At 31.6% G+C, this 23347-nt stretch overlaps 1 protein-coding gene across 2 annotated transcripts in view; it reads left to right on the top strand.

The window, feature by feature from the left end:
• Positions 1 to 23347, top strand: part of LOC148611796 (annexin A6-like) — a 24391-nt gene extending 1044 nt beyond the window's left edge. The window contains exons 2-26 of one of the 2 annotated variants that reach the window (XM_088592688.1): positions 45 to 210; positions 1034 to 1187; positions 1457 to 1652; positions 2202 to 2313; positions 3340 to 3533; positions 4200 to 4365; positions 5064 to 5167; positions 6211 to 6286; positions 8044 to 8186; positions 8708 to 8789; positions 9299 to 9393; positions 9906 to 10019; positions 11047 to 11137; positions 13084 to 13410; positions 13697 to 13878; positions 14222 to 14300; positions 15005 to 15090; positions 15734 to 15815; positions 16478 to 16572; positions 16919 to 17032; positions 17469 to 17559; positions 17922 to 18248; positions 18784 to 18965; positions 20221 to 20305; positions 22069 to 23347. In XM_088592688.1, coding sequence (XP_088448814.1) covers positions 99 to 210; positions 1034 to 1187; positions 1457 to 1652; positions 2202 to 2313; positions 3340 to 3533; positions 4200 to 4365; positions 5064 to 5167; positions 6211 to 6286; positions 8044 to 8186; positions 8708 to 8789; positions 9299 to 9393; positions 9906 to 10019; positions 11047 to 11137; positions 13084 to 13410; positions 13697 to 13878; positions 14222 to 14300; positions 15005 to 15090; positions 15734 to 15815; positions 16478 to 16572; positions 16919 to 17032; positions 17469 to 17559; positions 17922 to 18248; positions 18784 to 18965; positions 20221 to 20305; positions 22069 to 22082 — 3303 coding nt within the window. In that variant the 5' untranslated portion in view covers positions 45 to 98 and the 3' untranslated portion in view covers positions 22083 to 23347. The remainder of the gene's footprint in view (positions 1 to 44; positions 211 to 1033; positions 1188 to 1456; positions 1653 to 2201; positions 2314 to 3339; positions 3534 to 4199; positions 4366 to 5063; positions 5168 to 6210; positions 6287 to 8043; positions 8187 to 8707; positions 8790 to 9298; positions 9394 to 9905; positions 10020 to 11046; positions 11138 to 13083; positions 13411 to 13696; positions 13879 to 14221; positions 14301 to 15004; positions 15091 to 15733; positions 15816 to 16477; positions 16573 to 16918; positions 17033 to 17468; positions 17560 to 17921; positions 18249 to 18783; positions 18966 to 20220; positions 20306 to 22068) is intronic. The other variant, XM_088592687.1, reaches the window with a different exon arrangement.

The following is a 23347-nucleotide window of genomic DNA, read 5'->3' as shown; positions in this document are numbered from 1 at the left end:
TCATGCTTGCCAAAACAAACAAACATCAAATTGTTTTGCTACAGAATATTAGTCAAGATTCTGATAAAATAAGGTACAATCAACAAAGAGCCTTCAAAATGCCATTTTCTGGTGGAATAGCTGGTCCAATCATTGTACCTCTTCGTCGTCCTAAACTTGGTGTCTTGAATACGAATATTGACACTAAAACATTGGTTGCTCTACAGTCAGGCAAGTCTGCATGTGGAAATATGTATGCTAATGGGACAATGTAGAATTATTTAATGTAGGATACAAGACTAGTCAAAATTAGTTCTTGAGGCTACCTTCAATATAGTTGTTATTTGAGTATGCCAGGTATTAAATGCATGACTAGTAAGCCTATTTATAGAAAACACATTTTTTAAATTAAGTTGATAAATCCTTTATTTCATTCCATGCATGGCCTATTAGCATTAAAAAATTGAAGCAAAACAATCATAAATGGATCTTAGGTTTCTCAAGATTTAGAATATTTACATTGTATTATAATGTTATTTGAAGATGTGAGGTGTTTCTTTTATGTATACTTTCATTAAATTATGAAGTTGCTGCATGGGTTTTGTGCAGTTATGCATGCAATGCTTGTTTTTATTGTGAACAGCTGCTTGTTAAAATGTATACCATTTCACAGTAATAATAACATTTGGGAGAATAGAAGCCAATAGTTATACATGTACTGGGTTCTTTTCTAATGGTTGTGACTTAAAGTGTTTACAAATAAATAAACTTGCGTCTTGAACAGAGAGTTTACATTTACTCCTATGATAAAGAAATAACTACCGTACTTTATTGAAACTAAACCTTGCTCAATTTATATGCTGATTGATTGCCATATACTGTCTTATTCTATAGTCATTAAGTGAATAGTTCATACAATGTCTATGGCATGAAATCCATTTTATAACGCAGACCTTGCTTTAATGCCTAAGTTGTAAACGGATGTTGCGTATCCACATATGAAAGTTACAGAGTTAAGTAAGTAAGCAATTATGTCATACAATTTTTTTTGCAGATACTCCAGACTGTAAGATCTTCTTTACATCTGATGGGTCCAAACCATCAGCCCTCCAGAGGAAAATAGGAGGGAAGGAGGTGACATTTAAGTACATTGGTCCCTTCACTCTTAAATCTGGTAAAAGAACCCTCAAGGCTATTGCTGTTGCCAGGTATTAAGGTTTCCTTCAATTTGTCCATGCAGTTAAATTTGTGTTAACTTATCCTGATTAAACCACAAATATTGTCAAAATGTGATTTTTTTAAACAGTTTTTTTTTCTATGAATGTTATCATACATGTATGTGAATTAAGTTTTCTGTCCCATATGTTTTTAAAATGAAATAAGTTGGTTTATGGTAGCTAACTGTTTTGATTATTGCATTGTTTCAAAGCACAAAGTTAATAAGTCACTATTGATTATTGGTCCACTCTGTTCATAGGGATGGATTGCGAGAGAGTGATGTTGTTACTAAACAGTTTAATGTAGAGGATATTGGTGCTCCAACCTCAGATTACACTACAGATGATTATAACAGTTTCTTTGAGACATCAGACCTTGACACAGATTGTACACTTACTTCAGGATCATTCAAATCAACACAGAAAAAGTCATCACTCAAGAAAAGGCCACAGAGGGTAAGGAGTAATACAGTGGAAAACAGTTACACCAGAAACCCCACTGAAAACAGGACTGCTAATAATTGATTGTTTTGGGAAGTAGTGTTCAAATAAACTACTTAAACTTTAAAATAAATATGGAAAGAAAATCTTCTGTATTTATGTAGTCAGTGAAATTGTTGCTAAAATATTAAGGAGATAGACGTAGGGTAAAGGACATAACTCTTGAAATCAGTGATATATTTGTATCTTATTCAACTTCATCCAAAGTCTATCAAGCTTTCATTTGAAACAGAATGAAATACATGAAATTGATCTAAAATGTTTTACACAAACGTTCCAATAATTTTAGTTATGCCCCTTAGCCTAGGTCTACTTCCTTAAAATCATTCATCTTATACCATCACATTCTGTTATGGTTTGATCATTTAGTCAGATTCATTCTAACTGATTAATGTTAGTAGTGTTTAAATAAACATTGTATTTGATGGAGATTGTTATCATATTTTGTCATTTGTTAAATGGTTCTTAGGGTCTTGAAAGAAACTGTCTGTTTTTGTTTTTCAGACTAAATCTCCAGTCAGAAAAAATAAACCTTCAAAAGAGGCATGGGGAAGCAAGGAAGCATGGGCTAGCAGTAGTTCACCTACACTTGATATTGGTGCTTATGAAGGTCCAGGTGAGTGCCTAGATGTAGCTGTCCAGCTAAGAATCATGCAAAATATGATAAAGGGTTGGAAAGCCTACATATTGTTGTTTTTGATATTTTGTTTAGAATGTTGTAGAGAACAGAAATTGACATGTGGTTTTTCATATAACTCATGGTCTTAGAATGTACATTACAGTTTAAAATTAAGGGAGATAAATATAAATGACACTAAAATACAATAGAAACTGTTGGATTTTCAATGTGAATTATCTCTTAAGAGCTGACAGATTGGAATGAATAATTATACATTTCATCATACAGATCCATAAAGCAACTTAATTACAAAAATAAAAATGTGGTTTTTTTTGGGGGGTGTATCACATTTTACAAAATTTGCATGATTCTTACAAAGACTGCTACTACTACTGTCACTTGGGCATTTTGAATGCCTTGTACAATAAGATCAACCTTAATATATTATACATGGGTATGCCCCTGCTTTCAAACTCTATGATGCTGGCTTTGGATAGGACAGTCAGAATTTAATTTTTAATTTTACCTGAGAACCATCATTTTCATGCAGTCAGATTGCTTATTTCTAAGAACAATTAATTATAACACATGTTGACATAAAAACTTCAATGAAATATTTTGTGGAAGACCTCTTTTTTTGGTATGTAAAGGTAGAAGGGAAAACAAACATTTTTAGTTTTGGTCCAATACAAGCGCAAAGAATACTTTTTGTATCTAGTTCGGACTTCACCTCAAAATGTATCTGTGCATGTCCTAATTCTGGAGAATGTTTGCAAACTTTATGCAATGGATATTTTTTAAAAGTCATTTCAGGCATTTTTACTGTGACAATTCATCTATTATCTCCCTTTTATGTTGCCCTAAGATTATGTTAATCTTTCTTTTAAATACCAGTATAAAAAGTACAATCAGCACATTGTCCTTTTTTGAACTTATAACAATGATATCTTGATCATAAATCAGACAGTTGACAGTAGCACCTGTATATTTTGTATTACCATTGACATTAATTATTATTTTCAGCACATGCTCCAGAACTACCTGAAGGACCGTTCAACCCTGTGAATTACTCTGGGACTCAGATCAATGTATGGGGAGGAGCACCACCCAATGGATGGCCTGGCATGAATGCTAATGGTGGAGCTGTAACGTTTGGTACTCCAAATCCCAATCCTTTTACTACACAATATGGCTATCTCACAGAAAACATGATACAGGTATGTACTCAAAAGAGAGTGGGTTCACTTATTACCATACTTATCACTTACAAATAAATGGCTTTCATATGCGAATATTCAAAACAGATTATGTGGAGTTACAGGGTTTGACACTAATTTCATTTGTTTGGTGGTCAACAGTACTACTTGAGAGGTGTAACAGGTAGTCCTTAGACAGTAATTATGGGTCTATTCTTAGATCTTATGAAACATAAGACAAAATTTAGATAACCTATAGAACTACCATGATTTTTTTTCAAGTAGTCCTCTCCAAAATTAGGATGGCACTGGACTACCATACTACTGTTATTGTCAAACCCAGGAGTTATATGTATGAATTGAATTAAGAAGCTGCCTAGATTTTGCAGTCTGGTACTTAAGTCAATTAGGCTTATAAACGTGAAACAACAAGAAGTATGAAATAGGCTTAACCACAACCTATATTGTATACCAGGCTTCACTAGGCTCTTTGAATGGTTACCATCAATCTGCTTAGTTAAACTTTCTCCACAAATGTAGAAAATAGTCTTACTTTAATTTGTTGTATATGATATGTCATTTAGTGTTATGTTGAGTTTTTGATACCAATATGTTAATTCAGGAATTGGTAGAATAGGATTATTTTAAGTTCCTTATTATGCAAATGATGTTAATTTCTTTATTTAGAACTGTAATCCAGAAAACAGACATGTAACTGTTGGGGAATTGCGAAAGTCTTTAGATGCTCACAAGACACCAAGACCAGTAACCCCGCCTCCTCCTAGCCCGCCTCCAAAGGCAATAGAGTATCCCCCAAAAGATCCTCAACCAAAAACTGTCAGTCCTGGTAATGGTAGGTATAAGACAATGCAAATCTAATTGTCATAACACGAAAGTTTTAACACGAAATATTTTTAACTAGGAAGTATACTAAAAAAAGACAAAGAAAAAAGGAAGAAGATATTTGGCCATGGTTTGTCATGTTTTGTGACCAGTTTCAGATTTAAATTTGAACTGACAAACATTTCTAATGATGTCTTTTACGGTGTATCCATCTGCGCCATGAAAACTGATTTGTTTAACGTGTCATAGTTTTCCTTTCCTCTCTCGTCTACCCCAGACTTGACTTCTTGTGAACAGCTCAGCGGGTGTTTCTAGAAAAGCAGAGGATGCTTGCCCTGCCAATGCACCTGGTCCATGCTCCCAGTTTTTAGTGGAGTCCGAGTTGCTCATTTGCTTTTGTTACTTTGTATGTATGATTGTTCTTTGTTGTGTATGTCTGTTTTCCATGTCCTGTCTTTGTCCCTAGATTGCATTCTTTTGATTACCGCTTTTGCCTTTGTTCCCTTGATTACTCTTTTAACAGCAAGATTTTAAAATAATTCTCAAGTGGAACCAACATTTATTTTTTGACACTATTTTGTATTTTTTTAATAGTCGCATGATTCTAATTAGTTCAAATTTTGATATAATTTACAGATAAATTGTTGATTAGACATAAAGAGCTAGTCAATAAAATATATGTACCTCATTTTTCTGATTCTGTTTCAGGTGATTTTAAAGAAAATATCCATCATATATATGCTCACATGTTAGAATATGCAAAAGGCAAGAAAGACTTCAGATTGAAAGTGGCAGAACCTAAAATGGGAAAGGTAAGGTTACACAGGCAAATTTTTTTCATGTGAAATTCATGTTAATCGAGCTTCACATGAAATTCATGTGAAATTCGCTAAACACGAATTTCATGTGAACATTTCGTGTGAATTTCATGTGAAGGCTCCATTCACCCGAATTTCATGTGAACTTTGTCACTTAGTTTATTTGCTCATTTCAGGTGAAAATCATTTGAAATAATTTTGCCTGTGTAGGTATTCAAAATGACTAATGTTTCCAATGCCAATGAATTAAATTATAAACTTCATGTAAGATTCCTGAATGAACTTACTATATGAATAAATTTTCAAACGTTTGCTTTCAAATATTTTGGTCAAATATGGACTTCATTACAGTGGATCCATTTTTTAACTTGATATTACTCTACTCTCAATTTAGCCTGGTCATGATGCTTAAGAGTAATCAAGGGAACCAAAATTCTAGTGGAAATCAAAAGAATAAGTTTTAAATTGCCAACCTTTCCTATTTATTTACTTAGAATTTATTTTTCTTTAATAACAGTATAGTATGCAGTGGATAATGTTGTAAGTTCCAGGGTATCAACCCCACAATTTACCACCTCAAACATGCTACTTTCACAGTTGTATTAGAATAGAGATAGCTGTAATGAAATCAAAGATTGATCAACATCAGTTTTAATTTCATGGTCGTTAATTATTGTATACTAATATCCAATATTGTTTAATTATTGTTTATTAATACTCAATATCCAGTCATCAAATTGATGATGGACAACTGCCAAATTTTCCAATACACTTATCTCTTAAGTTTGATGCTGCATCCTCTAACTCAGTCTACACCAGTAATAGAAAAAAGACAGATATGGTGAGACACAGAAAGAAGCACCAGTGTAAATGGCAACCTAAAAATAGTAAAACTTTCAGAGATAAAAAAAATGTGTTCAACGAGTGTAAATTCAACTTTAAGTAAGTTCTGAAAGGCCATGACAACAAAAATAATAAAAATCATATATAACAAATCATTTTCAGAATTAATCTGTAACAACCTTATAACTTTTCAGATGTTAGAAGCTGTGTTTGAAGATGAAGGTGATGGATATAGAGTGTCAGTTGTTATGGCCAAACCTGGTGTGCCCAGTAAGTGAATGTACCATGTGCATGACTGTATATAACTGTTATAGACTAGCTTTTAAAATACTCTAATATATGGTGTATGTTAGTTTAGTGACTATAGCAAAACATGCCAAGCTTTTAATCTCTGCCATCCTCACCCAACTGTATGTTCCTTCTACTTGAAGTCAGAAATAAAGTATTGCATTTATATTATCAAATTTGAGTAATTATAGGTGGTAATGTATTGATTTGTTTGAAAAAAAAATATGGCTATTCCATTTAAAGAAACATTAGGCAGATAGAAAGTCTTTTTCTCAGTAGTGTAATATTGCTGGTATCTCTCTTAGTTATGAATCTATTATTTTATAAAACTGATAAAAGATTTATGTGTATATATCAAAGGACAGAGATCAATGTGGAATGTTGTATTTGAATTATAAAGAAACAGAGCAAGGACATGAAAAGTATAAATACTAGCAAATCACATCATGTTAAGCATGTTTAGGTATGATAGGGTGTATTTTGAAATCTGAAAATTTGAAGGGCAGATTCTTTTAACGGGATCAATATACATGTCTACTTGTGTTTAAATGGAATAGTCTTTATAACGAACTTAAAGTGTTGATTGTTTGTTGTGTTTTGTAAGACTAAGACTTATGGAAAATGTGGTAAATTGATAAAAGTAGTAACTCAGATCAGTTAACTCAATTCTGATTATTGGAGTAAAGAAAAATGATTCTTATCCCATCTTTCCTGCTTTAATAGAAAATGCCTCATATATATTAGTTACCCTACTTCTTGTCATGAAAAGACAGTTTTTGATATAGTTAGGTAGTTCAACAGTCAGAAAGCTTATCAGTCCATTGGATTGATTGTCTGAAAATAATATTTCCTTTATTAACAAATGCACAGAAAAATGATATTGTTTCCTTAGAAGGTATTAAAAATGGAGTAATTAGGAGTCTTTAAATAATCTGATGACAATTAAGATTTTTAACTGTCTCAAAAAGCTTGCTGGAGTCAGAGGTTATAATTTTTTTTTCTTCCAAAGGGCTGCTGAGGAATTTGTCTTGCTTTTCAGTTTTGTGACAACTTTTTGTTGGCATTATAGTATTTAGCGTTGGTGAAAAAGACAGACCTGTATATTTCAAGCTCAAGGGCATAGATATCACGTCCATCAAAAAGCTCCACTCAATATATTTGCTTGAACAGAAAAGTTCCTTAAATAGATTTCACCAATGCTAACTGTAACACATGGTTGGAAACTAGAATTTAATTTTTAAATACTGACCTTATTAACAGATGCTAACAAGTTCGAATTTATTGCAGTTGTTCCTGTTTCAAAAAGACCTGAATTGATTAGCTATTTAAAATCTCAGGCTTTTGGACTACCAGGCTTAAGGATTAAGTGACCTTAGGACTTCTTGACCTTTGGACTATTGTGCCTTCAGATTATCAATCTAATTGACTTGAGTGCTTTCTGACTATTGAATCAAAATATGCTTTCATTGCTTTATTCTGTTATTGATTTATATTTATACGGTTACAATGTTTGTGTTTTTCTATTCCTGTGTGTGTTCAATTAAACAAATTGGGGGTAAAAATATATTGTTAGTTACATTTTTCTATGTCAACCATGTACAGTATTAATTTCATTTGATAAACTTTGTGATATTATTTTAATTCAGAGATTTTTTATGTAGAAGACAATGATATGTGTATAATTCTGCAATTTCCAATAAAAATGCATGTTTAATATTCGTGTTTTCTGTATTTCCCAGGGGGATCTGTAAGAAAACCACCAAAAGTTGAAACAAAAGTAGAGCCAAAGAAAAAGACAAATGGCAATGGTAAACCTAAACCCAAAGAAACTCCTCCCAAAAAATCTGATCCATATTTTGCCATGGAAACAGAAAACTTAGAGGTACTTAAATTTTTATCACATACATATAGACATGTAGGTTAGAATGCAAGAAAAATAAAAAGAACAACACAAAAAACTTGTTCCAAATCTGGAAATCTTAATGTCTTTCAAGTTAATGATTATAGATACTTCACGAAACATATTAAACTACTGATTTTATAGCTCACATAAGAAAAAGAAGAACTGATTTACTGATCATCAACTTTAAATGAACCAAACCAACAAGCCGATTTTACCTGTTTTTTAGACAATTTTACAATGTCTGCAATAGACTACTTGCCTCATGAATTGATATATGATAAAACACAAAAGTGTTCTTCACATAGAAATTGTGTGTTTTTCATTTATCTAAGCTGTGCCGAGTAAGCAATATATTTAACCTGCTCATGTTACTACAATTTTATTGAACATGCAAAATGGGATGTCCTTTTGCCACATTTCTAATTGTCAACAAATGCAAATAATCTTTATAAATTAACCCTGATAATCTGGATAAAACATATGATGGAAATTTCTTGTAGACTGAAGGTACAGTCAAACCATATGAAAAATTTAATGCTGAGCAGGATGCAGAGGTACTGAGAGGTGCTATGAAAGGAATAGGTAGGCCTTACAGGGAATGGATATTCAGACTTCATGAGTCTGGTTATTTCCCCCTTTTCATGTTTTCATTCAAGCTTTATTATTCCTTATCTTTTATCTCTAATAATATAATTAGAAAAAGGGAAGAGACTTACTCTTCAATTTGAAATCAAAGGGAGATAGTATATAAAATTAAAATTTATTTTTCAAATGAATATGGAAAAAGATTATTGCATTATTGTGCTTAGACATGAAAACTAACTTAAAAATACACAGCAACCAATATTTATATCATATTACATGTATATGTATATGTATCAATATGTACATAGATATTGAGAACAATTCTGAGACTTGTTTTTCGAATTTTTGGTGCAAACCACTCAGTTTGGTCACTTTTTGTGTAGTCTGATAAAATAGTGATATATATCCTACATTCATTCTAACTGTAAGTATTATGCAACATTCATTGTGACATTCAATTTCATATTCATTTCTGTGTGCTTAAGGTAATTTCTACCCATTTATAGGTACTGACGAGGAGGCCATTATCAATGTATTGTCCTACAGATCTAACCCACAGAGACATGAAATATATACTACTTACAAAACTATGTTTGGAAAGGTAAGTTACTGTGAAACTCAGATATACTGTGTGAAAAAGTTTGTCAGAACATGCAAAATTTACAACTTTTTGTTTAATTTTTACAATTGTTTGATTTTCTTCTGTAGAAAAGTTGATTTTTCTGAAAATTCTTGAGACTAAAAATCCCAGCATTGAAATTCTGATAAAATACATACAAAGGCACTAGCTAGCTTTCAACAACAATGAAAATCTGTCAAAGTCACTATGTTAGTATTCTATGACTAATGTGCAGGAAGTTCAGAAGATAAAAGCCTTTGGAAGAAATTGTACAATGCACTAAAAACACTTTTATTCAAAATTCAGTGTAACAGTTTTAAAGCAACAGCAGTGTATGGACTAGGCAAAAACTTCAACGCTTGAATCTATGAAATTTCTTGGCTGAGAATTGCATATTTCTTGTTTTAAGTCCTTTCTGTGTTCTGCTTTGAATTTACTTCAATTGCACTATTATTATCCATATCCTGTAATCTTCCTTGTTTTTACTATTTCAGGATCTGATAGAAGATCTGAAGGGAGAACTGAGTGGCGGTTTCTCCGACACATGTAAAGCTTTATTGATGCAGCCTGCTCACTATGATGCCTACCTATTACGCAAAGCTATTAAGGTATGGTTGATAATTAAATAAACACCATCAAGGTATAGGTACAAGATCACAACTCCCCTTGATTTTTCGTTGTATACGAATCAAGTTTTTATTTTTAGTGTGTTTCTTCCTGATTTTTTTCTTTGCTGTCTTTAACTTCATTGCTTAGTATTGGATTCTGAAATGTAGGACAATGATCAAAATTACAGGGGATTTTTTTTTCATACTGTAATTTTGTGTGGCAGTTGTGATTTGGTCCTGTGGAATAAGGTCAAAATTTAGGACATTTGGCTGTTGTCGTTTTTCATTTCTATGGGGTCTCCAAAGCATATGTGTAAAAAAAATTAATAAATAATGGTGAATTTTTCTGAAACTCTCATAGAAATCTGGTTTTATACATGTTTCTATATTAGTGAAATTTTATTGAGTTTGAAGCTGTGGAATTTTTTTATATAACAAAATGGGTCTGTTGAAATGCACTATGTAGTTAATTGTGGTCTCGTACCTATAGATCATACTTAACCACTTATTACGCAAAGCTATCAAGGTATGGATCATAGTTAAATAACCCAAATAACAAAGTGTTGGAAAATATTTTACTTTATGTTCTGATTTGGATACTTTCTTTCTGTCTTAAATAAGCAATAAAGTCTACATTATTATACCCCCTCTCAAAGGGTGGGTGGTATCACCTTGTCCATCCATATTTCATTCCACATCACTGTCTGTCATTACATCCATACAAATTTCTTTACAGTTATATCTGCTCCAAACAGATGAATTAAGTGTGGCTTTATATAGAGGAGTTATACATTTATGCATTTTTTTGTGCTATCAGATATCAACTTCTGCTATGAGTGGGGGTATAAACTAGCATGACAATGTGAGCAATGCCATGTATTTTTAAATGTTTAAATGCTTCATTGATCATGTATATGATAAGAGCAACCACAATAGACTGAGGTAGTTTACAGCACATTATTTAGGACTTACTTTAAAGAATGAAGGGAAAACTTCATAATTTTTGTTGCTTTGTTTCCTATTTTAGGGTTTGGGAACAGATGAAGATGTTCTAGTTGAAATACTGTGTACAAGATCAAATGCTCAAATTACAGAAATCAAAAGAGTTTACAAAGAAAGTAAGTATGTTCTACCTAAAAGGTTAATTAACATTGATATCTCATCCCCAATGTAACATAAGTTAGGTAGGGTATAGTTGTAAGCAATTTTAATTGCTGTCCAATATCAACTCTCTGTATTGTGGGACTTGCCATTTTTCACTATATGGAATGATAGAGAAAATTTTTGTCACAAAAATCTCAGCTGTCACTGTACAGATTAATTTCAAATGTTTGTTTGTTTTAAACATATTTTATTCATAAATTATGAATAGGATTGGATAACAAGCTAGGCCTATATATATATCCTCTCCATACAAGGCATTTACATTATGGTATAATGTATAAAATATTACACATTTAGAAAAGAATACATAGAAAGAAAGATAACTCTGTTTCTCTTGAAAGTTGGCTAATAATTTTATCATCTGTTATGGTCAGTACTATTAGTATTCTTCTGAAATAAATAATTAATTACTTTAAGTTACAATTTAAAATTGTTGATTGCATAAATTAAAAGAATAAGAATTTAGTGAAAATATGTATGCCAAATTGATTTATCTTTGAAACTTCAAATATTACACTTTGTCATCTAAATACATGTAAAAAGAAAGGAAGGAAATAATTTGGAAAAAGTGTATCAACATTTCTTCTTGTTATTATGAATCAAAAGAATAATTTTAATGAAACAGAATAGAAAATGCAATATGTACATCAGTCTGTCAACAAAATTACCACCTGCACAGCACTATAAGCATTATACATTACAATTGTGTACTACTGAAATCTTTTAGTATTCTTAATAAAATTTTGAGTAGCTAACATCACCTTGACATTATTGTTAAATGGCAGGTGTTCATTACCATGAAGTATGTTATGTAAGTTAAAATCGATCTGTAGTTCAGCACAAACGTTCTGCAGTGACCACCTCTGAATTTGATAATGTGGACAAAACATAAAATAGTGAAAATTATCTTTGATCATGTCTCCACAGTGTTGACAGTTTGGATTGTCAGTCAGGTGATGAAGCTGCAAATGATGATTCAGATTGCTAGCTTCACGCCTTAACTGACAATGCCATGTATTCTCTTTTCTGCTGCTTATGTTGAAGTATTCAGGAGCTCCTGGGTTGGCTGAACTCAGCCTCTTTCTGAAAACATCAACAGAGGGACTATTTTTTGTTGATGTAGGAAGTTGATTCCAGTGTTGAATAGTCAAGGGTATAAAACTCTTAGTGTATGTCATAGTATTACAAACAAGCAAACATATGTTATTACTGTTGACTTGTTGCCTGAGATTATAATCATGTATATTTAAGATATAAGGCTGTATAATGTTTGATAAATGTGGCATGTGGCTTTAAATTGTTGGGGCATAGGTTGTAAGTTAGTTTAGTTTCATTCCAACGTCATGTTTTGTAGAGTGGGGTATACCTTGCACATCAACATGTGCTACTTTATGTTAGTAGCAACTCTTTTTTACAATGTTTTGTTTACAATGGAAGAAAGTTGATGATTGTATACAAATCAACATTCCTGTATTATCAATTATAGAAAATGGTTTATAATATAGATAGCAAGGAATTATAGTTTGTTCTATGTGCAACAAATTTAGGTTTTTCACACGAGAAATAAATCCTGTATTTCCACTTTATAACTTCACCCGCCAAAATGTCCCAACACTTTACTTTTGTGACGTTAACTTTATTTGATGTTGCTGATAATATAAAAAGTCATCCCAACAGTCATAAAATCACAAATGGATTCGGAAATAATAAATTGCTATGAAAATTTATATCATATTTAGGGTCATCAAATGATTTATTGTGAATAATCAGATTATTTTTACTGTTGTCAAGAAAAAGTTCAATCTTGGCATTCCTCGGCACATATTTCAGTTATTCACTGTTTCCAATAAATTATCCTGTACATTTACTGACTTTCATTCTCTCTATACTATTATTGCAGAGTTCAATAAAGACCTTGAGAAAGACATCATAGGAGATACATCAGGGCATCTTAAACGTCTACTTGTCGGGTTATGTCAGTCTAATCGCGGCGATGGTAACGAGGTAGACAGGAACAAGGCACATCAGGATGCTAAGGCCATGTACGAGGCTGGAGAAAAGAAATGGGGTACTGATGAATCTAGGTTTAATGTCATATTGGTTTCACGGAGCTATCCTCAACTCAGGGCTACTTTCGAGGAATATAAGAAGATTTCAAAGAAGGACATTGAGGAAGCACTGAAGAGTGAAATGTCTGGTGACCTCCTTAGAGGATTCTTGACAATTGGTGTGTATAATTTTACCACAATTACAGTTATGTGGCCTGATAAACAAAAATAATCCAAGAGTTTCACATTAACAAAAAAACAAAGGTTTGTATATTTATTTGTGATATTGTAAATAGATAAATATAACACCATAGGTACCACAGATAAATTAAAGATTCATATTTTTCTTCTTGATATAATTTTTGAACAAACTTAATGTATGACTCTATGTAGAACAGAATTTTAAATTTATTTGATATCTGAATCAGTTCATCATATTAACTTGCTACATGTATATCCTTTTAGTGAGATGTGTAAAGAACAAGGCAGGTCACTTTGCTAGACAGTTACAGAAAACAATGAAAGGACTAGGTACAGATGATGACACCCTCATCAGAGTAGTCGTCTCTAGATGTGAGATAGATATGGTTCAGATAAAGGAAGAGTTCCAGAAACTTACTGGACAAACTCTGGAACAATTTGTAGCTGTAAGTTCATTTCTCACTTATTGGTTATGTGAGAACTCATCTTGTTGATTTCATTCAGGTTTCTATAGCTTGACTAAGAATAATACAGCTACTTATCACAGCAACTTTATATTTTGACAGAAACTTTACATGGGTATACCATATTGTAGGAATTGATTTCAGATTTGAGCAAAATCAACTTTCTGTTTGTGTTTTTTTTTTATTTCACCATATCATATCTAGGCTGAGCAGCCAGGGTTCATCTTGTTTTTATAGTTTTTATTTATTGAACATATTTGTTATCTTCTTTACTATTTATTGTTTATTTTATTTGTTTTTTTTTATTCATTTTTATTTATTTCAGGATGATCTTAGTGGAGACTACAGAAATATTATCCTATCTATAGTTACTGGAGGCCCTCCACCAGATACTGCTGCTAAATGTAAGTAATAGGTAACATTAGTTTAGTAGGGATTGACTACTATTCAGAATATCAGATATCTGTGGAAATACTGTTGTAGGGATTGTAAGTTCTGGAGACTATGTGGTATAGGAAAGAACTGCTAATTATTGTTTATAGGTGGTAATTTTTTTTAAGTGCAAGGATTACCAGTTTGTAATATGAATTCCAGAGAAGCAGTTTTTTTGTCTTTATACTTTGAAAGTACTATTGTTTGTGAGGAACCGATTTTCATGGTTTTCTTGGGTAGGCTAAACCACAAAAATTGGTTCCCGAGGAAGATGAGATTCCCTTTGATCTTTGTACTGAAAACATCAAAACCATGAATTCTAGGATTCACAGATTTGTGTTTCTTTCCTAATCCACAAAAATTGGTATCCACAAAATAAAGTACTTTCATAGTATTGGGTTTTAAAGGACTCATAAATCTAGGTGTTTAGAAAATATATCAATAGACCCTTTTAGTGATGTTTAATTGAAACAGGAATGAAATTATAATTGGCCTATCAATGTAACCATAGGCAAGTTGCCTGTATCATACTCAAGTTTTTTTTATAGATTTTTGCATCAAACTTTTAAATGCGTAAATGTATGACGAACCCTGAGAATGATATCATTTTGCTTTAAATTTTATATAAAATAAAAAAGTAATATATATTTCTTACTCTTTCTACTGTACCTTTTAGCTGGGAAAGCCTTTGTAGAAGCTGTTAAGAACAAAACTGAAGAGGAGCTTGATGAGGAAGTCAGGATGGAAACAGAAAATATTCAGGTATTTAATTAATTTGACATGTGTTTTGATATCTCTTGTACCTCACTGGAATAGTTGAGTTGAAATAAAAGGTGATTGCTTATGCACATTTTATATACAATGTATGTTTGTTACATTTGTCAATATTCGATACTATATCATAGCTGTTTAACAGATGACTAGGCAATAAGTCTAAACCTTAAAACATTAATTCAAATTTTAATGTGAATTTTATGTATAGAGAACAAGCATGCAAGTAAATATTAATAGGATAATTAATTAGGAAGAGTGAATAACCAAAATATTATCACGAGTGCCGAAAAACACCTAGATTAACGATTGGGCGGAACTTGTTCCATGCACAAGTTAAATCCTCAAGCATTCTTGGCATGAGTGATCATATTTTAGTTATTCACAATAGCCAATTTATTATTCTGCTTATTACATAGATTTTCTTCATAATTTATTGATATTTTCAACGGGAAATTTAAATTCTGTGATTGACGAATTGATATCAAAGTTGTGATGTTTTTGCGGGAGAAAGTCTGAGAGTGAAATTACCAAATTTATTTTACAGTGTGAATTATTGAAATTTATTACACTGGGATCATTCGATAAAACTCTGCTATCTGTATAATAAATATTTTGTTGCTGTGTTTTATAGGAAGATCCAACATTGAAGGCAGCTGAGAATTTTAATGCTGAAACAGATGTAGAAGTTCTTAGGAAAGCTATGAAAGGATTTGGTAAGCTTCATATGGTCAGGTTATATGTACTATGGCTGCTGTAGCTATGACTTTAAGTAAGGAATAAGAAGATTTAACAGTAGAGTTGAGTACTTCTCCGTCTAAGAATCGGGCAAAATGTATATAAGGTGTGGCAAATGAAGGAAAAAAATGCAGAGAATTTGTTGCATTAACCAATTAATTATACCTGATAACCTCCAGAAATAAACATCAAAGTGTTTGAAAAATTTGCCTTTTAAAGATATTGATGGGTCATATTTAGTTATAATGCACTCCAGAAAAAAGGGTGGGAAAATTTTCCCGCACTCTTTCCCTATATAAGCAGTCAAAAAATATCTACTTCACAGATGCTTCAGAATAAACTTAATTAGCTTTTTGGTTGTTTTTTTCGATGTACTGAATATATTTTAAGCAAAAAATGACTAAATTGGGGATAATGATGTGCCACCCATTGCCTGATTCTTACACAGGATGGTATTTAAAATAATTAGAATTGATAAAACTTAAAGCTAGACATTTTCTTAAGATTTATAATTTAGAAATATATAATATGATATTTAAGTTCCTACTGTCTTGCCTGTTTAATGCATATGTGAAAAGTAAAAGTTTTGGGAAAATCAAACAATGGCTAAGATTACAATCTATTTATTCTATATTTTCAGGAACTGATGAGAAGGCAATAATAAATGTACTCGGCTTCAGAGATAATGCACAGAGATTAGAACTAGTGAAGACATTTAAGACCATGATTGGCAAGGTGAGTTGGTGTGATGGAGGTTTCAAAAGTTACAGTGGTAAATATTTTTATTGTCAACATGTTTTTAATCTTTCTTTCTAAGTTGTGAAAACTTGTTGATGTCCTGTAATTAATATTATGAGTTTTGTCTCCCTGTATTATTTCTTATTAGTGGAGATTCCAATGTACTTAATCCAGTATTAAAAGTTTAATTCATCTTATTTCTTAAATCTGTGCAGGGTGCCTTGTAAAGTAAACAAAAAATATGGCCTTTTAAGTGTTATGATAGTAGAATGCAGTTTAATTTACTACATGCACTTTGGTATGAGGTGTTACATGTTTTCACAAGCTTTATTTGTTCTTTTAGGATCTGATTGATGAACTAAAGGGAGAATTAAGTGGTGGACTGAAGAAACTATGTGTTGGACTGTGTCACAGTCCTCCTGACTTTGATGCTATGCATCTAAACAAAGCTATCAAGGTAGGAGTTTAGTTTAACTGCTAAGTTTATGCTCCAGAAATAAATTTTCGACATTTCTATTCATTTTTGTATGTTAATGCTAAAAAGGAAGAATATTTTGATTTTGATAAAATACAAATAAAAAAAGGACATAAGATACATATATACAGCACATACATGTTGTAAAAACCACATAGAAATAATTTGATTCAATTGTTCTTTGATCATATCAATTGATCAGTTAGCCTTTTACTTATTATCAGACTGTTTGCCTCTTCATTCCAATTATTTATCAGTTGGCTGATTCATTCTTGTACATTTTATGTTCTAATACAATAGTAAATTAATAAAAGACCAATCTGCATGTAAATTTGGAAACGTACAGTCAAATTCAGATGCACTGCAATGACAAGGCTGAGAATTGAATGAAATGAAAAGCTGAAATGTTTTTTTTCAGGGTCTAGGCACAGATGAACAGGTGCTTATAGAGATGATCTGTACCAGATCAAATGACCAGATTAAGGCATTTAAAGAATCTTACAAAACATGTAAGTCTGAAGTTTTAATGTTTTTTTTAATTAGAATTTTTTTTCTTATATCCTATTAACAATTGTTCTTTGGAAAAACAAGGGCTGGTAAAGATAGTCACGGCATATTTCTAGTTTCATGTGTCTGTGTTCACTTGTAGTGTCTGATAGTAAGCATGTCATTAAAAGTATTTGTATGTCAGCCCTTTTGTGTTTTCATTTTTGATCTTGTTGAATTTTGAATTCATTTCTATTGTTTATTTGTATTTAGTAGTCTGATATATAAATTCCTTATTTTGAAAAAAAGGATCAGACCAAGATTAGATTCTTTCCTAAGCCATGCCTTAACACCATTTCAACCAAATGTTATTCATTCATTTCAGTATACAACAAAGAGCTAGAGTCAGATGTGGCTGGTGATACCTCAGGACCTTTTAAACGATTACTGATTGGTCTATTACAAGCCAATCGGGATGAAAGCAAAGAGTTTGACAGGAACAAGGCCAAACAAGATGCCCAAGCTTTAGTAGAAGCTGGAGAGAAGAAGTGGGGAACTGATGAGTCTAGATTTAATGTTATTCTGGTATCCAGGAGTTATGCTCAACTAAGAGCAACTTTCCAGGAGTATGCCAAGGCTGCTAATAAAGACATTGAGGATTCATTGAAGAGTGAAATGTCTGGTGATCTACTCAAGGGAATGCTGGCTGTGGGTGAGTGAACACTGTTGTGATTTGTTACTTCAATAATATATTGCTTATGTTAGTTAAAACTATATAATAATGAATTAAACAGGTACAATTGCTTTGAAGGTTTCCATATGTTTAAATCATATGTAAACATATGCTTAGGACTAATATTGAAGTATTATTATGTAAATCCTATGAAAAACATGTGCTTCAATTTTACTTGCATGCTTACATTAATTTATATTAAGGGAGGTTTGAAACTTTGTTAATCATGAATTAAGCAATATAGGTGAATAAAGGAAATGAATGTATAACTGTTTCACTTTTTAATCCACAAGTTCCTTTGAAACAGGTTCTACTCATTTAAAATATCTTCCTGACATGATCCAGCTGATGTTATAGAATAAAGACATTATGCTTTTTCAGAAATCAAGCATGTTAAAACAAGTGACTGCAGAGGAGAAATTTTAAATTATGGAATTTCTTGGACTTAAGTATATTTCAAGGAGAAGTAAATTTCTCCCCATCTGTAATTATCTATGATTATTTTTTATTTCAGTGAGATGTATACGAAACAAGAGCTCTCATTTCTGTGATGAATTATACAAATCTATGAAGGGACTTGGTACAGATGATGACACATTGTGTAGAATTTTGGTCTCCCGGTGTGAGGTAGACATGGTACAAATCAAAGAAGAATTCCAGAGGAAATATAAACAGACATTGGGCATGTTTATCAGTGTAAGTTGTCTGCTTATATCAGTAGATTTTTAAACATTTAGTGTGAGTTTAAGTTCCTATCAGAGTCTAAACAGTACCCTCTTGCTGTGTTGATTAGTCAATTACTATTGGATTTTCATCCAAGTTGAGTCTGGTTTACCATTTAGAATTTTTGACAGTTATTTTGTGTACTTTTGAAATTTCTGATGCACATGTATTTATAAAAAGTTTATAAGCATTTATACTTATAAATACATGTATGAGAACATTTAGATAATCTGCACCTGAAATGTAGTATTACTTTGCTGTTCAATCAGTTTAGTTACAATAAGACCTATTAACTGCTCCATTCAGTCACTGCTTGTAAGATCTAACAATACTTCATTCTACTTTCTGTTCAGATGACCTTTCTGATCAGCCAATCAGATTTCATCTGTCATGATTTTGAAAACATTATTCAAAGGGAAAAACCCAAGGATTCTAAAAAGGTCATCATATTGAATAGAAAGTAGAAAGTGTTGTTAGATCCTACATGTAGTGACTGAATGGAACAGTTGATAGGTCTAATGTTAATGATATTGCTGTTCAAGGGAAGACTTATAAGTCATTTATTTTTAACCTTTAGTTGTTGTTGTTGATTTATTGAATTCATTGTGGAAAATACTAAAGTCTGAGAATATCCTGAAGTACCATTAAATTCCAATCAAATTTTTAAATTATTTTATGAAGACATAAACTATTAAGAAGTTTGTGGCACTGGGGCCTGGCTTATTTACTTGGCTACTGTTTAAATTGATGTAAATGTTTACAAAAAATGTGAGCTGTGAGCATTTGATTTCAAATTAGTCTAGAGGTTTCCTTAGACCCATTTAGCATGGCGCTGCACCATGCCTTGATGTTCTAGCACCATGCTGCCCTCATCATGAATTTGACAATGTGCTCCCTGTTGGCAAAACCCAACTTTTAATATTTCTAATAAATTAACAATTTTTTTTACTGATTGGCAATTAAACATATACATCAGTTTATTGGCACACATTTATGACATTTTACAACATCATCACACTAGGGTGAAAGGTGTTATTACAGGTACAAGATAAACTGACCCCAAGTCAAGGTGGGGGTGCCCCCAATATGACCTTTTGTAATGGTTGAGTGCCCTCAAAACAGTTAAATAACATGCCTTGACAAATTTCTGAGGAAAACACTGTAGTCTTATATCAAAGAAGAATGCACCAAAGCAAAAATAAGTTTAATGATGTAGATGTATTTTCAGGATGATGTAAGTGGGGATTACAAAGATTTGTGTTTAGCTTTACTTGGTGAATCTCAACCAGCACCTGCTGAGAAAAAGAAGAAAGGTTGGTAGAATGGTCAATGAAAAAAATTATGCATCAGCATACAACTTAAATCCATACAGTTAATACCTTTAGTGTCACCATAAGGTCTTCAGCAAGTATAAACACACCTTTAAGCAAGCTATGAAAGGCCCCAACTAGAAGATGTTAATGTTTCACTGAAAACTGTTACTGTCTAAACATTAGGTCATACAAAGATAATGCCTGGGTTTATTGGTCATTTCAATTTGTCATTGGAGGAAGAGGGATTTTGGTTGCCTTTGTATTCAAAAACAATTTGAAGTGTTTTTTATATTGATCATAACCTGAAATGGGAGAGGAATGCATTTTTTGTATTGAAAGCTTTGTATAGAGGTATCCTTTAAAGAGATGAGGAAGTCACTTAGAGCAAACAGAACAAACAGATACTTTTTAGTGGGCCATTCATGCATGTAGTTACCACCCTTGCATTTAGAAAAAAATAAATATAGTTGTCTCCCTTTGTTTCTGAAAAACTTCATATTTTTAATCAAAATTCAAAACAAGATTCTAATAGAATTCAAAAGAATGTAATCCAGGGACAAAGACCAGACATGGGAAATGGACAAACACAACAAAGAACGTAAAACAACCAAAATAATACATACAAAATAACAAAAGTAAATGAGCATCTCGGACTCCACTAAAAACTGGGAGTATTGACCAGGTGCACCGGTAGGGTAAGTGTCCTTTGCCACTTGCCACTCATAAAAAAGTCAAGTCGAGGGTATATAAGAGAGGAAATGAAAACTGACACGTTGAACAAATCAGTTTTCATGGTGCAGATGGATACAAGGTAATGATCCACAAGTTCATGATGACGACCATAAAACTTCTGTAGTGATGACTTCAATCTTGTAACAACATAGTCCTGTTCCAGAAGCTGTAATTGTAAGAAGTCTAGAGCGATACAAATGTCTTTTACTTTCTCTGAATTTAGAAATATTTTATAGTTACTTGAAGTTATTTAGGAATGGGATTTAGAACTTTTATGTTCAATCTTTTTATGGCCATGATATTTTAATTGTCAGATATCCTTTTACATGTTTTTCAAGTGATAATTAGAAGTATACCAGTATGATCACCATATATTAGAGTGCCTGATGTCAAAAAGGCAATCAACAGGATTTTGTACATGTTACTTGTGTGTCTGTTTACCAATATTACATAAAGTTGTTGTTTCCAAATAAAAGTTACATATTCATATATAGTATTTAGTATTTTATTAAATCCAAGCTGTCAGGGATTATAGAGAGCCAAGTTGAAATTTGAACAGGCAACATAAATATTAAAAAAAAAGTGACCATATTAGTTAACATGTGGTTTACAATATCATTTTTTTGAGCTTGTACATGTGTGATTCTTGGTATAGTATGGTTAAGTAATTTGTACATTATAATTAGACTTTGCTGATTTGTCTATCATTAAAATAAATAAAAAACCACTAGTTAGATTCCAAAGACAACATTAAGGTCAGTCTAATTCAAAATGGTGATGAAGCACAAGCCCTGCAGCCTGTACCACATCCTTGTCAAAACCCTAAATAAACCTAAAATTTGTCAAAACCAGACGAATTTTGGAAGTCCCTCCGTATGATTTTTAATGTATATACGAAATAATCAATCAAACCAAACATGTTCTACAGTCTGAAGGGGTTTGGTTTAGACAGATTTCACTGTATATAAATCTATTTTACTGCTTGTTAAAGTTGATCTGATTGGTCTAATGATGGTTTAATTTTTTTACAGGATGGTTCTCATAAAAGAAACAGAGAAAAGGCCATTTGAAAATAAAACAGAACAGAAATGTCACTGTCAACTTGGAAGCATCTAAGACTGCATTTACTTATGTAAAAGAATTTTGTAGCTATTTAGTAACAAAAAGGATAGGACAAGTAGTATTTTCTAGAACCATATCATAATTTGACATATATACAACAGAAGCTTTAATGTATGTATATGGGAAAAAATACAATATAACATATTTCAGTGTCACAGAGTCATTGTATGGCTTCATTTTAGTGGAAACATTAATGTTTCAAAATGATATGACAGTAGTGTTTGTATTGATTTCCATGGCTTTATATCATGTCATTGGTAGGAATAATGGAACAAGACTGGACAATTTTTGTTATCCACGTCAATAAATATTTCTAATGATATCAGTCTTTTCCAATTAGCCAAATAATTTATGTTAAAAATAATGGGAATTGTGTATTTACTTCTTTAGACTGATGGCTAAAGACATATTCCATGTTGTTAAATGTATTTTATGTGTATTTACTAATAACATAAGTTATAAGCTTGAAATTTCATTATGGTTGTAAAATTCAGATGCAAATAGGAAAACAATATTTATCAAAAATTTTGACATTGTTTGATAAATGTTTTCTACCTTTTTTATTAAAAAAAAATGTTAATCTCATTTAAAAATATCTTAATATTTTCTTTCTTTGTGAGAAGTTATTTGCCAACTTGCCATGTCTGATCACTTGGTTAAGCAGAACAAAAGATAAAAGTTACCTGCATGTAAACTAGTAGTCCAAAGCTGTACTGTTGTCAGTTGTAAAATTAATTGTAAGTCATTATGTTATAGTGGAAAGTAGCATTGTGACATAATTATTTATGATTATTTTTACATGTATGATATGTTGTGGAATTAATGTCATTTTTTTTAATCTGTGTAGGGCCAATATTTATTATTAATTTAGAATAAACAGTTTATGACTTAACAGCTTCAATTTTCAATGCTAAAATTTAAATTATTTTTAAATAAGATAGTTAATTTTACTTTACCACTTTCATTAAAATGTTAGATCAGGATAATATTTCAGGTGTAGATAGAGAAAAAAAAACTTCCAAACTATTGTTTTTTTTTTAAATTTATTTATAATTATCTCATTTTTCACATGCCATTCCTTAAATCTGTGATATTTATTACATTTATTACGTTAAACTTGTATTTTGTTAGATGAATGTCTATTTTACATGTACTGTTTATCTTCCAGAATAAACTTTAGGAACTAAA

This window comes from Perna viridis, chromosome 7, assembly GCF_037379345.1.
Source record: "Perna viridis isolate PV_CMFRI_1.1 ecotype Kerala chromosome 7, ASM3737934v1, whole genome shotgun sequence".
NCBI classification, from domain to species: Eukaryota; Metazoa; Mollusca; class Bivalvia; order Mytilida; family Mytilidae; genus Perna; species Perna viridis.
This window is presented reverse-complemented; position numbering and strand designations above follow the sequence as displayed.